The sequence below is a fragment of the Akebia trifoliata genome, chromosome 6 (assembly GCF_017979445.1).
Source record: "Akebia trifoliata isolate Shusen 1 chromosome 6, ASM1797944v1, whole genome shotgun sequence".
NCBI classification, from domain to species: domain Eukaryota; kingdom Viridiplantae; phylum Streptophyta; class Magnoliopsida; order Ranunculales; family Lardizabalaceae; genus Akebia; species Akebia trifoliata.
Window position 1 is genome coordinate 23,197,184 of NC_141380.1, and position 14,279 is coordinate 23,211,462.

At 37.0% G+C, this 14,279-nt stretch overlaps 1 protein-coding gene across 1 annotated transcript; it reads left to right on the forward strand.

Moving 5' to 3' along the window:
• The first annotated feature begins 9,832 nt into the window (after window positions 1-9,832).
• LOC147400435 (uncharacterized) lies at window positions 9,833-10,745 on the forward strand. The gene is made up of 2 exons (XM_086444589.1): window positions 9,833-9,925; window positions 10,275-10,745. Exons 1-2 carry the CDS (start codon window positions 9,833-9,835, stop codon window positions 10,743-10,745), a joined length of 564 nt encoding a protein of 187 aa, XP_086300715.1.
• Window positions 10,746-14,279: the final 3,534 nt, after the last annotated feature.

Sequence of the window (14,279 nt, forward strand, 5' to 3'; positions counted from 1 at the left end):
TATTTTGACCTGTGATGAAAAATCTAGGACTCACTCAAACTTCATGTTTTTTTAAGCAATAGATACACCTGAGGCCAAGTAAGTAAAAAACCTATTTTCTTTTCAAAAAAATAAAAAATAAAAGAAAATACAAAAAAATGTATAAATCACGCATCTCGATGAGAAATGAAGAAAGAATCAAGTTTATCTTCCAAGGCACGAATACGGACAGTTTTCCTTATCACCACTACCACAGCGTCCGAAACATCATGACTCACCAGGTAAGACGCGAAGGCATCAAAACAGGGACCCTGAACAAACCTCTCCTGAGATCACTCTATGGGCCTATTGAGGGGAACCATTGTGGGTACATGACCTGGATCATGCTTATGAGATTCTAAGTGAAGATGAGTACATGCAAACATTCCCGAGGGGAATTGGGCCAAAATCATTTGGATTGAAGTCAGAAGCTTCTCGAGAAACTGCCGTTGTTATCATAAATCACATTAACTTTGTTGAGATCCTCATAGATGTGAATCAGTGGCCCACCGTGTTTTCTAGCATTGTTTCAAGAGCAATGACTCTTGAGTTCGTATCAACAGGCCAGTAGAAAATTATAATGAAGCCCTTCAAGTAATGACAGTAGAATTTCAAGTCCTTCGAACTCTGGTTTCGACTTGAAAGAGTTTCTTTCTGTTAACAACCATATTGCTTGTGCTCCAACAACAAAACTCTCTCTCGGATCAGTAACAGTTGTTAACAACCATATTGCTTGTGCTACAACAACAAAACTCTCTCTTGGATCAGTGACAACTGTTAACAACCATATTACTTGTGCTCCAACAACAAAAAACTCTCTCGGATCTGTGACAGCTGTTAACAACCATATTGCTTGTACCATTGAAAAGATCAAAGGCGCCATTAAAAGGGACAATGCATGAATTGGGAGGATTAACTTGTGCTCTAACAGCAAAAAAAAAAAAAAACTCTCTCGGATCTGTGACAACTGTTAATAACCATATTGCTTGCACCGTTGAAATGATAAAATATGCTAGTACAAAAAGTAAAAAATCAAAATAAAAAAAATCAAAAATAAAAAAATAAAAAAAATCAAAACAAAGAAAATAAAAAATAAAATAGAAATTAAAAAAATTAAAAAAAAATCAAAAAAATTAAAAAAAAATCAAAAAAATCGAAAAATAGCATTTTTGCAGAAGCTCAACTCATTTGTCCAAGACTTGTAAGAAAACTCCCGTTTCAAAGTTTTTCTCCAAACTATAGCAAATCCAAGACCTCACACAAGTTCCGCGCCACGAGGACGAGGAAATCAAAAGGCTCACCCTGTCAGATCCCGTGCTTGGGTAGCCACTTCTTACCATCAAATTCGTCAAATCAAATCGGAGGTTTCAAACTTGTCTGAACAAAATCCTCGGGCCCATACAAATCAGGGTTTCGTCTATTCTTTGTAGTTCTTCGCCTTCACCATACAAGGGAGAGCCATTGGAGATAGTCGTTGCCTGAGGGCGCCATTGGTTTATAAACCCTGTAGACACCCAAATTTGATCGGGCCCTCGACGCAAAATGCCCCAAAAATTGTAAAAATTAAAATAGGCTCCGAGGCCCAAACCTATAAAAATACAACGTATTTTGTCATCATATTTTCAATAAATGGCCCAAGGCTACTCACGTGGCCCATGGACCCAAACACCTCATCACCCTCCTACATTCTTCTATACCAACCCAATGCAAGCCCAAACCCATTTTTACTCTAACCAAACCTAAGCCCACTCAACTCAATCCAAAATAAGCCCAAACCCATTATCCAAGCCTATCCTACTCAACCCAATCCAACATCACAACCAATCACCACAATCATCAAGGTGTGACACATGTCATCACCTTATCTCACCTCCCTCATCCATCTACTAACTCCCATCACCTTTCTCTAAATAATTAAATATCCCATTAACTTTTCTCTAAATATCATCTACCCACACCTCCAACCTACATCTCCCCCTAACGTATCCTATCCATTCTCTCAAATCAAACACTTATAACCTACACCTCCTTCTAATCTACCCTCATCATTCCCTATAAAACCTATCTCTACAACCTAAACCTACACCCATCCTCTCAAATCAAACACTCATCATTTCCCATCAACTCATTTCAACCCTACATTTCCACCCACTTTGACACATGTCATCATCTCCCTCACCCTCCCAAAATATCATCAACCACCCCCTTAAATCCTCTATTCTCTTAAACCAAATATCATTTAATCACAATCACCATCTTAAACTCACCACACCAAACACTCCACCCTAATGGGTTGGGTAGATCCAAACCATTTGGGTCAAAACTCACCCATTTAACCCCCTTCCCTAAATACCCTCTAATCTGCTCTAAATTACATCCGCTTCTTTCTCAAACTTATAATCATTCTATAATTTTTCTTCATTTCACCCAACTTTACCCCTAAAATAACTCCCCAAATTCTATAAATACCCACTCATTCTTAACTCTCAATCCCTAATGAAAAATCCAACAAAAAACTCTCAAAAAGACTAAAAAAAGAAATCAATCTCTCAACCTTTCTTTCTCAACTCATCCTACTACCTCTAACTCTCAACCTTAAACACTCAACTTCTTCTAAAATAAGTCAAGAAAATCTACAAAGAAGACTCATCAAGGAAAGTCAAAGGAACTCAAGGTCAAGGTGGGTTTGACACAAAGATACCCCTCAACTCCCATCTTCTACTCACCCCCTTCTCCACACATTTGCACACATCACAATGTTTTAAATCACCAAAGGACCCCTTCTTCAATAAGGGTGCCCTCAATGGTTTGAATCAATATCAAAAGCCCCTCACACTTGAGGGCACACATCGAATCTTCTTCGATTTTATTTTCTTTTATTTTAAAAAGACCGAATCCGAGGTTACCATCTATGATGGATGGAGTAGGGTGCCTAACACTTTCCCTACTCCATAAATGGACCCCCTTACCTTTGAATCAAAGGTTAGACCATGCACCTTATCCTACGAGAGTCATCAAAAAAATGTCAAACATGTCTTTTTCAAAAATACAAATTCGGGTGACTATTCACACCTTTTTATCAATTTGAATGGTGGCGACTCCAAAACACCCCAAATTGGAGGGATGTTTCAAAATGATGCAAATCCCATGTCCACAAACCCTAAGAGGAGATATCAAGGTAAAGAGAAGAGAAAAGGTTGAAGAACCCGACCTATTTTTTTTCAAAAGGAAGGAGGAAATGGTTGTCTGTTAGCAAGGATCAATGGCTGGAATACTATCACTTAGAGGAGTTCAATCTTCTGGGATGGCTTGGGCGAGTGATGTGGCTGATTTGGAACTAGTTGGAGGAAAAAATTTAGAAGTTGGTGAGGATGGGGTTTCGTGGACTAATTTAGTTGGAGTCAACGCAAGACATGGCCCTACCACTAAAACTAGAGATAGGGTAGATAAGGAAGTCAACATAGATATTCAACCGTTGGAGCCCACAGATTTTCAGAGTAAATCTGGGTTGGGAATCTCTAAACTCAACGACAAAAGGGGAGGTAACCAAGGGTATGTTGGTAAACCCATTAATAACCTCCATAAAGGCATAGGCTCAACCGGTTAACCATAATAAGGGTGTCAATGGATAGTCAAAAATTCGAATATGATTTAAATTTGAATTTGAAAATTTGGATATTACCCAAAATTTTCACATATTGAATTGCAATTCGAATAGTTTTATATATTCAAATCCTTATCGGATTTGGATTCAGATATAAAAAATCAATTGGATAGAGAATTATGTTTTTTTAATATGCAAATTATTCGAATTCTAATCGGATACGAATTCGGATAGAGTTTTAGAACATCCGTCAAATTTGAATATCAGGTTCAAATTTCAGATTTGGATTGGGATATTGTTGTATCCGAACCAATAAGCATCTATTGACAGCCCTAAGCCACAATAGAGAGAACTAAAGGGACAAGATCTAGCAAAGGTGAAGAGACTCCCAAACCTTGGCCAAAATTGTTTGGCTCGACAACTTCAATAAAGAGCTTAACCAAAATACCTTTCTTTGAGCCCACCAGAGATGGCAAGGATGTGATAATCGATTGCCCTGATGACGTATTGGAAGAAGGTGTCTCTAAATAGGACAACTGCTTGATTTGGAGAAGAAGAGGCCATTCATGATGTTCTTGAGAGAGGCTCTCGATTTGCTGGAGGGAACTTATGGTACTCAAACGTTGGGATCCTTTAGTAGAATCAAAAAAGAGAGAAGTAGCTTCTATCCCCTTGTGGATCAAGCTCTTTTCAACCTCCTTAAACACTTGTGGACTCTTAAAGGTCTTGGCTATGTTGCTAGTGGTGTTGCAAAGCCATCATACATGGACAATGCCACTAAGGAAGGCAGTAGGCTCTCATTTGCTAGAATTTGTGTGGAGATCAGGGTTGACTCAAACATCCCTAGAATCCTCAAAGTGAAGATCGACAAGGATATTCGTGTTAATGTAAGGGTAAAGTATGACTGGTATCCCCCAAAAAATAACTCTTGCATTACTTTTGGCTACTCAAACTCCAACTATCCCAATGCTAGGAATTCGAAGCCTGTTGAGCAAAAAAAGAAACCCACAGGAGAGTGCATAGCCAAAAAGAACAACCAAGAGGAGACCACCATTGTTGAACCAGGTGCAAGTCATTGGCAACAAGTCAACTATCAGAAAAGAACGCTCAATGTAGCTATTGGAAGCATGATCAAAGAAACCCCATGGCTTTTGAGAATAACAACATAGTAGTGAAACCCATAGAAGCTAATGAAGACTTTGAGGAGGATGCAGTGGAATAGAACAACTCTGTAGAAGAGGAGGAGTGCTAAATGTCCCTAACACCTAAAGCTAATGTTTAGGTTTCTAAAATTACCCCAACAACCCATGCTCGTTGCCCATCAGGGAGTTCTACATAGGGAGGAAGGAGCTCTGGACCCCCCACGAAGAGGAAGAAAAAGAATAAGAATAGCTCCCCTACTAACAGGTTCCAAGCCCTTAGTGAAGCCAACCCAAGTATGGAAGTAGAAAACATTGAACCAATCTCAGGGACTGAAGGCAGTAAAGGAAAAGTCTACCCAAAGACTAACAAGGAGCATGTATATGCTAGAACAGAGGGAGATATTGAAAAAGGGACTTATTTAGAGCCAAGTGTAAACACTACTATAAGAGGGGGTAAACCCACCTGATTCCCAATGAATTTTGCTGCCTAGAATGTTATGGGTCTAAATGACCCTCCAAAACACAATGAGGTGAGGAACCTCATTATGGAAAAGAAGTTAGCCATCATTGACTTAATTGAAACCAAAGTTAGTAACCAGAATGCCGATAGAATCATGAAGAAAGTTTGCCCCTCGCAGCAAAAGATTGATAACTATGATAAGACCATCAATGGCTGGATTTTGGTTCCTTGGGACCCAAACATTGTGAACGTTCTCCTCATTAGTAAAACTGATCAGAGAATCCATGTCCTTGTCAACTCTAAGGGAGGCAAGAATTTTTTTTCCTTTCTATGATTTATGAGGACAACAAAAGAATAGATAGGAGAAGGCTTTGGGAGGAAATGGTTGATACCTTTCTTGTAATGAGAATGCCTTGGATTCTAATGGGGGACTTCAACTATGTCAAGAATCAATTTGAGAAAGTGGGTGGAAGAATCTTGCTGCCTCTAGGGAGTTTACTGAGTATCTCTCTAATTGTTGCCTCATTGATATCAAAGCATTTGGTCCAAACAGGAATCAAAGAGGATTTGGTCTAAGTTGGATAGAATTTTGGTTAAAGCCGAGTGGGTAGATAATTTCAATGAACCTGAAGGGTTGTTTATGCCTATTGGATTGTCGGATCACAGCCCATGTCTAGTGAATACCTCTAGAACTATGTCAGGGGGAAATAAGGCATTTAGATTTTTCAACCATTGGGCTGATGAAAAAAATTTTCTTACTATTGTCAAGGAAGCTTGGGACATGAAAGTACATGGGAACCCTCTTTACAGATTCACCACCAAACTCAAAGTTGTCAAAGCTAAGTTGAAAGCGTAGAATAAGGCCAAAATTGAAAACATGTCTAAATCCCGCAAAGAAGCTTGTAATAGGCTAGCTGCTATCCAATTCACTGCGCAAACGAGTCCTCCGCTTGCATTCCTTGCACAAGCAAAGAGAAGGCTTTCTAATGCTTGGCATATCCTTAGAATCCAAGAATCTGAAATTCAGCAAAAATTAGGAGTCAGCAGGCTAAAACTTGGAGACAACAACAATGCATTCTTTCACCACTCTCTAAAAGTTAGGAGGTTTAGAAACATGATCACTAGCATTGTTGAGAGAAAAAGGTCATCTTATCACTGATGTTGTAGATTTAGAATTGGAAGTAGTTAAACACTATAAATCCATTATGGGCTCCAACAACACGAACAACATTCTGGGCAACTAGGAGAATGTATCTTTCTCTAAACATCTTTCTAGTTTGGATCAAGATCTTCTAGTTGTGGATGTTCAGGATAGTGAGATTCATAGTGCTTTATTCAATATGGATGGTTTCAAAGCTCCTAGCCCTTATGGGTTTAATGCTTGCTTCACTGAAAAGCTTGGAATACCATCAAATTAGATCTCTTCAAGGCTATTAAGAGTTTTTTTCGAAGTGGCAACATGCTCAAGGAAACCAATGCAACATCTATATCCTTAATTCTTAAAATTGATTTGCCCAAAGATCTTTATAATTTTAGACCTATTTTTTGTTGTAACGTGTTTTATAAGATTATCTCTAAAATTCTTACTAATAGGATTAGTCAGGTGGTGCACAAGTTTGTGGGGTTAAACCTGTAGACACTCCAATTTGAACGGGCCTCCACTCGAAAGGATAAAAAAACTCGATTTTTTCTAATAAAATTTGCCAATGGGCCTAAAAAGCCCAAATCGTCAAAACGTGCCATTTTGATCAATTCGAAGGTTCTGAAGACCCCACAATAAGACTTTGCATGCTCCCCACCTTCTCCATCTTTCATTGCTCCACTTTCGGATCCAAAACTACCCCAAATCCACCAACCTCAATTTTTCAAAAATCATTTCTTACCTCACCCAACTTAACTTAACCCTAATTCCACACCACCTAAAACCTAAAACTTACTTACCTTCAAAACCCCATCCTAAATAAACCCTAACCAATCCCAACAACCTAAAATCCTAAGTCCAACACATTAGAACCCACACCCATATCCATAACCCTAACTCAAAACCATTATTTACATCAACTAATCAACTTTTGATCATCAAATGGACATTTGTCCTCAACACAACTCACCTCCCAAAAATCATTCTACCCAACCTAACCCATTACTTTTCTCTAATAAAACCATCCCCCACACTCCATGCCATAAACCTAATGTATCACCTTTCTCTAACACAACTACCAACCCACACCTCTCCACATCATTCACTTTAAAAATATGCTCACAAACCATTCACATACCCTTTATATCCAATATATCCATCTAAACACTCCATCTCCACACCTTTCTAACACTTGTCACCATCCCTTTCACCCTCCCAAAATTTAATCACCTAACTCCTTACACAACTTATTCCCTTAACCAAACACCATACCCTATCATCCCACCTAACACTTAATCACATTCTTTCAACCAAACACTCAATCCAAATGGATTAGAAAGGATCCAAATAATTTGGATAAAAAACTATCCATTTACCCCCATTGCACAAATACCTTCATCTCAACTCTAAATTTTATACCCCTCACCCTCAAATCCCATGTCATTTTCTATTTTTCTACCTTTTCACCCCATCGTAATCTCAAAAGCAACATTCCATCCTTATAAATACCCCCCCCCCTCACCTCCTAAAAATGGGTACCAAGTTTAAGTCTAAAAAAATGAAAATTAATTCTCTAAACTCTCTACTCTCATCATTTCATTTACTCTAAAAAAATTCTACTATCACAATTCTACTAAAAACCTATGAAAAAGAAGAAGAGAAGAAGAAAAAAAAGGCCCAACCTTCAAGTTAGGGTGAATATAAGCATTGCATCCCCCCTTTCTCCCCTCTTCATTTTCCTTTTCTACTTTTTCTCTCATCTATTTTTTCTCTTTTAGAAAAATCTCTAAGATGTGATGTTCCCTTTTCGCTATCTCTTATCGGACTACAGTTTGTTTGAAAGTATAAGTGTTGTAACCACCTTCAAAAGAAAATCGTTTTAAACCTATCAACTTGTTTGAGGCAATCGGTACTCGGGCCCTTCTCAACCTACGAAAATGAACCCATAACCATTAACCAACACTTTTTCAAAATAAATACATATTGTTCTCAAGGCTAGATTTATATAAGGATCATCTTCTTCAATGAGATAATCCCTATAAGCTAAGCCAATAGAAAATCCCTACTTAGGGTACAAGTTGTTTATCGCTCGACTATTTTACTTTTTATTTATTATATCCAAAAATGACTAAGATATTTTGAGGTTATGACCAATTGGTGGAAAGAAAGAGATGCTTACACTTTCCTTTTTTTTTCTAATCAAACCTCTTACCTAGATCTTAAGTGGATCAATATATTATCCATACGAGAGTCACTAAACGCCAAAATAACATATTTTTTTAAAAATACGTTTCGACTGACCAAACTTTGCTTTGCGGATGATCTTCTCATCTACTTCAAGGGTAATAGGATAAGTATGGAGGCAATTCGTTCTAATTTTATTGAGTTTAGCAACTTAACTAATCTGGAGGTCAACTTGGATAAAAGCTCGATTTTTCTTGCTGGGGGTAGTAGATTCTTAGAGCATGATATTGCGAATATTTTAAGAGTCAAGAAAGGAAATCTCCCTGTCAGATATTTGGGGCTCCCCTTCTTTCTTCTAGGCTTTCTGCTAGACATTGCCAACCTCTTATTAAGAAGTTGTCTTTAAGAATACTCTTGGAAAGGAATATTCCTTTTTTATGCTAAAAGATTGGAGTTGGTCAGATCGGTTCTTTTTAGCATCAAAGTCTATTAATACAATTGTTTTATTCTTCCGAAAGATTGGAGTTGGAGAGAATTTGTGCTCGATTTCTATCGGCTGGGCCTAATAGCCAAAAAAACTATAGTTTAGTATGTTGAAAAGATGTGTGCAAACCTACTATTGAGGCAGGGCTAGGCTTAGTAAGCATTACTGAGTGGAACAAGGCTTCGATCACAAGCTATGCTTGGATGATTGCTTCAAACCAAAATCCCCTTTGGTTGAGATGGGTCAAATCACATCTATTGAAAGAAAAAGAATTTGAACTCTTAAGGTCTTTAAGGAGGCCTCCTGGAGCTAGAGAACAATTCTCAAAGCTAGAGACAATGCCATCATCAACATTACTCATCTCATAGGCAATGGATGTTCTACTAAGATTTGGGATGATCCATGGCATCCCCTCGGCATCTTGAGTCATATGTTCAACAAAGATCTTACATATGACTCATGAGTTGGTCCAAAGGCTAAAGTCTCAACCCTAATCAGGGATGGTAGTGGAGAGTTCCGGAGGGAAGAGAAAGTTTTTTGCTTGAGATCTCGCATTAGCTTAGTCAAGTTCCAATCCATTATAGAGTTGCTGATAGAGTGGTATGGAAAAAGACTGCCAATGGAAATTTTTCAGTAGCTTATGATATTAGATCTAACCATTCTACTACTCCTAGACCAAGTTGGGCCTTCTTGATGTGGAACAAATCTCAAATTCCAAGGCATAACTTCATAGTGTGGCTAGCTATGAGAGATAGGCTTAAAACATTGAAGAAACTTAATGAGTAGGGACTTAGGGTAAATGATACTTGCAGACTTTATAGAGGTCATGTTGAAGACGATACTCATCTCTTCAGCCAGTTTCCCTTTGCAAGATGTATATGGGCAAATATCTGTAAGAGATGCCTTTTGAATAGAACTCAGAGGACTTGGGAAGAGGAAGTGGATTGGGCCGCAACTAACTTCAAAGGGAATTATGTTATCTACAAGATTAAATATGTTGATTTTTTTGCACCTTCATCTATCACATTTGGCGAGAGAGGTGCAATTGTATCTATCAAAATAAATTCAAGAGTCCATCTTTGGTGCTCCATAACATCTTGGAGGATATTTGGATTAACTTCAAAAGTGAAATCGACAATGTTGAGGACTTGGATCACAACAGGACCTTTATGTATGCTTGGGACTTACAAGCATCCTTCGCTCACAGAAGAGGAACATATTGCTCTTGGAAAAAGCCATAGACTGGTTGGTGGGCTCTAAATGTTGATGGTGCTCTTTCCCCCTTGAGAGGTGGCTATGGAGATATTATTAGGGACAATGAGGGTAGCATGATAGGTGCTCTTGCTGGAATGGACGCTCCTAAATTAGTCTTACATCATGAGTTGCAAGGAATTCTCGAAGGGATCTGTTTAGCTGTCGCCCATCAGTGCTCTCGTATTGAAGTTCAGTCTGATTCCCTTGTTGTTGTTTGCATCCTTAACAATGTTTGGAATCCCCCTTGGCATGTTCACCATCTGTGTTTGGTTATCTTAAGGTTAATCTCATCATTTCATGAAGTTGTTTTCTCCCACGTGTTTAGAGAAACTAACAGGGTTACTAACCTCCTTGCGTTTATGCAATCCATTGTTGGCTGCCATGTGTTGGATTTTAACTTTACTCTTATTGATCTCTTGTCGATCCTTGATCAAGATCGTAGTGGTACGCGGTTCTAAAGGTTGTAGCTAGTTTGGGTCTGCCTTAACCCAGATAAAAAAAAAACTTACAAGAGAAAAGTCCATGGTTTTAAAACTGAATTTTTTCGTATTGTCTAGCGTTCCAAAGATATCGTGTTGACTCATTCGAGTCATCAAAAATGGTGTCCCTGAGTCTTATGTTTTAGACCAGGATACAAAATGGTGTCCCATTCCTATATATAAAGATGAAAGGTGTCTTTGAGGTACCTTTTTGTTGTATTTTAAAACAATGGCTTCAAATCAATCAGTTTTATATATAGTATGTAGTCTACTATGTTTAATCCCCAACCACATTCCTTTTGTTGTACTTTAAAACATGTCGGGCTTCTAATCAATCGGTTTTATACATAGTATGCAGTCCAATATGTTTAATCTCCAACCACATTCCAAAATGTGTCATGTAGATACTGTTGTTTATATATATAAACAATATCTATATTTATCCCACTTGGATTTTAAGTTTTAGAATGGGATGAGTTTTGGTGGAGATATCTCTATGACGAAGAGATCATCCTCACCAAAAGTACTTTGCAAAAAATGGACAGTCTACAATTGTTCAACTAATAAGCATGGGGTCAGAAGTTTCGAAATGAGCTGATTTTTGGTGAGATGATCTCCTCATCATAGAGATCATCTACACCCAAAATCAGTCCATTCAGAAACTTCTAACCCATGTAGGACAAAATGTGTTGACCAAAACATTGGCACTTGAACAAGACATATATAGGGGTGGTGTTCTTTTGACAAAATCTTAGACAACATTCTAGACAAAGCATGTTGTCTTATAGGGGTTAAAAGTTTCATAATGGGTTGATTTTTTGTGAGGATGATCTCTATGGTAAGAAAATCATCCTCACAACAATCAACCAATTCTGAAATTTCTAACCCTAGTTTAAGTTGGAGAATCATGAACTATCAATTTTTTACAGTTAGTTTTTAACTACTTTTCATGGAGTTAGAAGTTTCAGAATTGGCTGATTTTTTGAGAAGATGATCTATTGACTATAGAGATCATCCTCACAAAGGATCAACTCATTCCGAAACTTATTAGCCATATAAGACAAAACTTTGTCTAGAACGTTATCTATAATTTTGTCTATCAAACGTTGTCCATATAAGACAAAGTTTTGTCTTACATGAGTAAAAAGTTTCATAATAGATTGATTTTTGAGGATGATCCCCTCACATAAAATCATCCCATTCCGAAGCTTCTAACCCCATGAAATGTGGTTACAAACTAATGTTAAAAAATTGACGATCCATGATTCTTCAACTTATAAACAATGTTAGAAATTTTAGAATAGGCTGATTTTTTGTGAGGATGATTCTCTCATCCCTAGAGATTATCCTCACAAAAAAGTTGGCCATCCTGAAACTTTTAGCCCATATATGACAAAACACTTTGTCTATTAAACAGGACCCAATATATATATATATATGGAAAAAAAAAAGAGTTGTTACTAAATTCCTATAATGAACCCAATGAGTCATTAAAAATTTTATATTAGAAACTCAATTAATAGATATAGTAAGATAAAATTTTATGTTCCATAAATCACAATATTTAAATTACTAAAAATAATTATTTTAGATGAAAAAATTATATCTAGACGACTTGGATAAATTTGAAAAGCTCCATCCAGATTTTTAAAGTATTGAGCGAGACATCTAAGATCTTGGATAAGTCAATTTGATGGGATATTGACTCCCTTAACTTGGTTACCTCCAAGATCAAGATGATGTTAACTCACGTTTCTTGGTGGCCAATTAAGCCATATGGGCTTTTAGTATTTTAATGAGATGAGTTTCCTTGTAAGGAAATAAATCAATAACGTATGGAATTTTAGTTGAAAGTTTCTAATTTTTGGGAAAACTATATTATAGAAGAATTATAATCTTTTGATGAGTTGGTTTCTAATCTTGAAGAGGATCTAGGCCATCTATTCCTATCTATAAAAGATTTAATCAACTCCCTTATACATGTGTGATTTTCATTAAAGAAAACCAAGAACTTCAAGAAACGCAAACAGTTTTAGACAACCATCGCAATTCCATCAAGAAAGGCACACTACCCAATAAATAGAAGATCAAAGAGGAGAAGGTGAGTCTAGAAATCAAAGATCACAAACAAAAATTGATTAAATCAAATAAGCGTGGACATCAATTGCAGTCGTGACAATTAAAGGTAAGTACACATAACATTGAGATCATTCTTAAATATTGGCTATTAATCCACATTGATCCTATAATATTCAATATAGGATATGATTTATTATTCCACATCTTGATCTATATGCAAATCTACTTATGAATATGTAGGCACGTGAATGCTTGTATTGAAATCAATGCTTACAGATGAGTTATCCAAAATGATTCGATCTTGAGCGAGTTTTGAAACCATGAAAAAACCTCTTGCCATTAGGATGAAGTCTGAAAAGTTATTATAAATGAATCGGGACGCTGTATTTCAAGTAGTACTCAGTGTTGCTCAAGTGACAATATTTTCCATTAAAGCTGGACAGTCATGATTATTTAACAATAGGGCTAGGAATGGGTTGGATCTCAGTTGGGTGTAGCTGATATCCAGAGGTGGAGCTAGGATTTTCTTATAGCAGGGCAAACTATAAATGCCCAAGATGAATGGTTTTGAGGAGAAAATTCAAGGAATTTTTGTTAGAGGTTGAAGAAAGGGTATTTTGGTCATTTTCATTCATCAATAAGAGAAGACCTAAGTCTATGGAAGGGTGTCTAAATCAACAAAATATTGAAGGGGGAGGGGGGATGGGTATGTCATCAGTTTGTAAACAAAGATGTATCTCAAATATCTACTAAAAATTGAGGGGGCATGTTATTAATTTGACAACATAGGGGTGTCTTAAATATTCATTGAAAATTGAGGAGGGTTATCAAGGTCAAAATGGTATGTCATTGTTGAAGGGGCATGCCATCAGTTTGTGAACATAGGGGTAACTCAAATATCTACAAAAAATTGAGGGAACATGTTATCAATTTGACAGCATGGGGGTGTCTCAAATATTCATTGAAAAATTAAGGGCGTTTACCAAGGTCAAAATGAGATGCCATCATTGGAAAACAATGGTGGTATTTCAAAAATCATTTAAATAGAGGGTGGTCATAATAAACTAAAAAAATTTGGAAGGGGTGGGGCCAACTGCCAAAAATTTTCTTAACTGGGCCAAACAAGGAGGGGAAAACTCAAAATCTATCCAAATATCAATGGGACAATGCAATTTTCAAAAGTTCTGTGGGGGCAAGTGCCCATATTGCCCCCCACTGTAAATCCGCCCCTAATCATATCCATATTTGTATCTGATTCTATATCCAAATATTTATATCCAATTTTAGAATAGTATTATAAATTAACCATTATAAACTTTGAATAAAAAGATATTTGGTTTGGATGTGACATATATCCATATAAGATCCTAACGGAATTTCTAGTCAAAATAATTTGTATGATTTTACCTGAATTCTTAATTGATTAAAATATAT

What these genes read in the sequence shown, in the direction of transcription:
- LOC147400435 (XM_086444589.1), top strand. Translation starts at nt 9,833, where the DNA reads ATGATACTTGCAGACTTTATAGAGGTCATGTTGAAGACGATACTCATC. An exon ending in ATGTATATGGGCAAATATCT is followed by an intron (nt 9,926 to 10,274) that starts GTAAGAGATGCC and finishes AAAAAGCCATAG; the next exon opens with ACTGGTTGGTGGGCTCTAAA.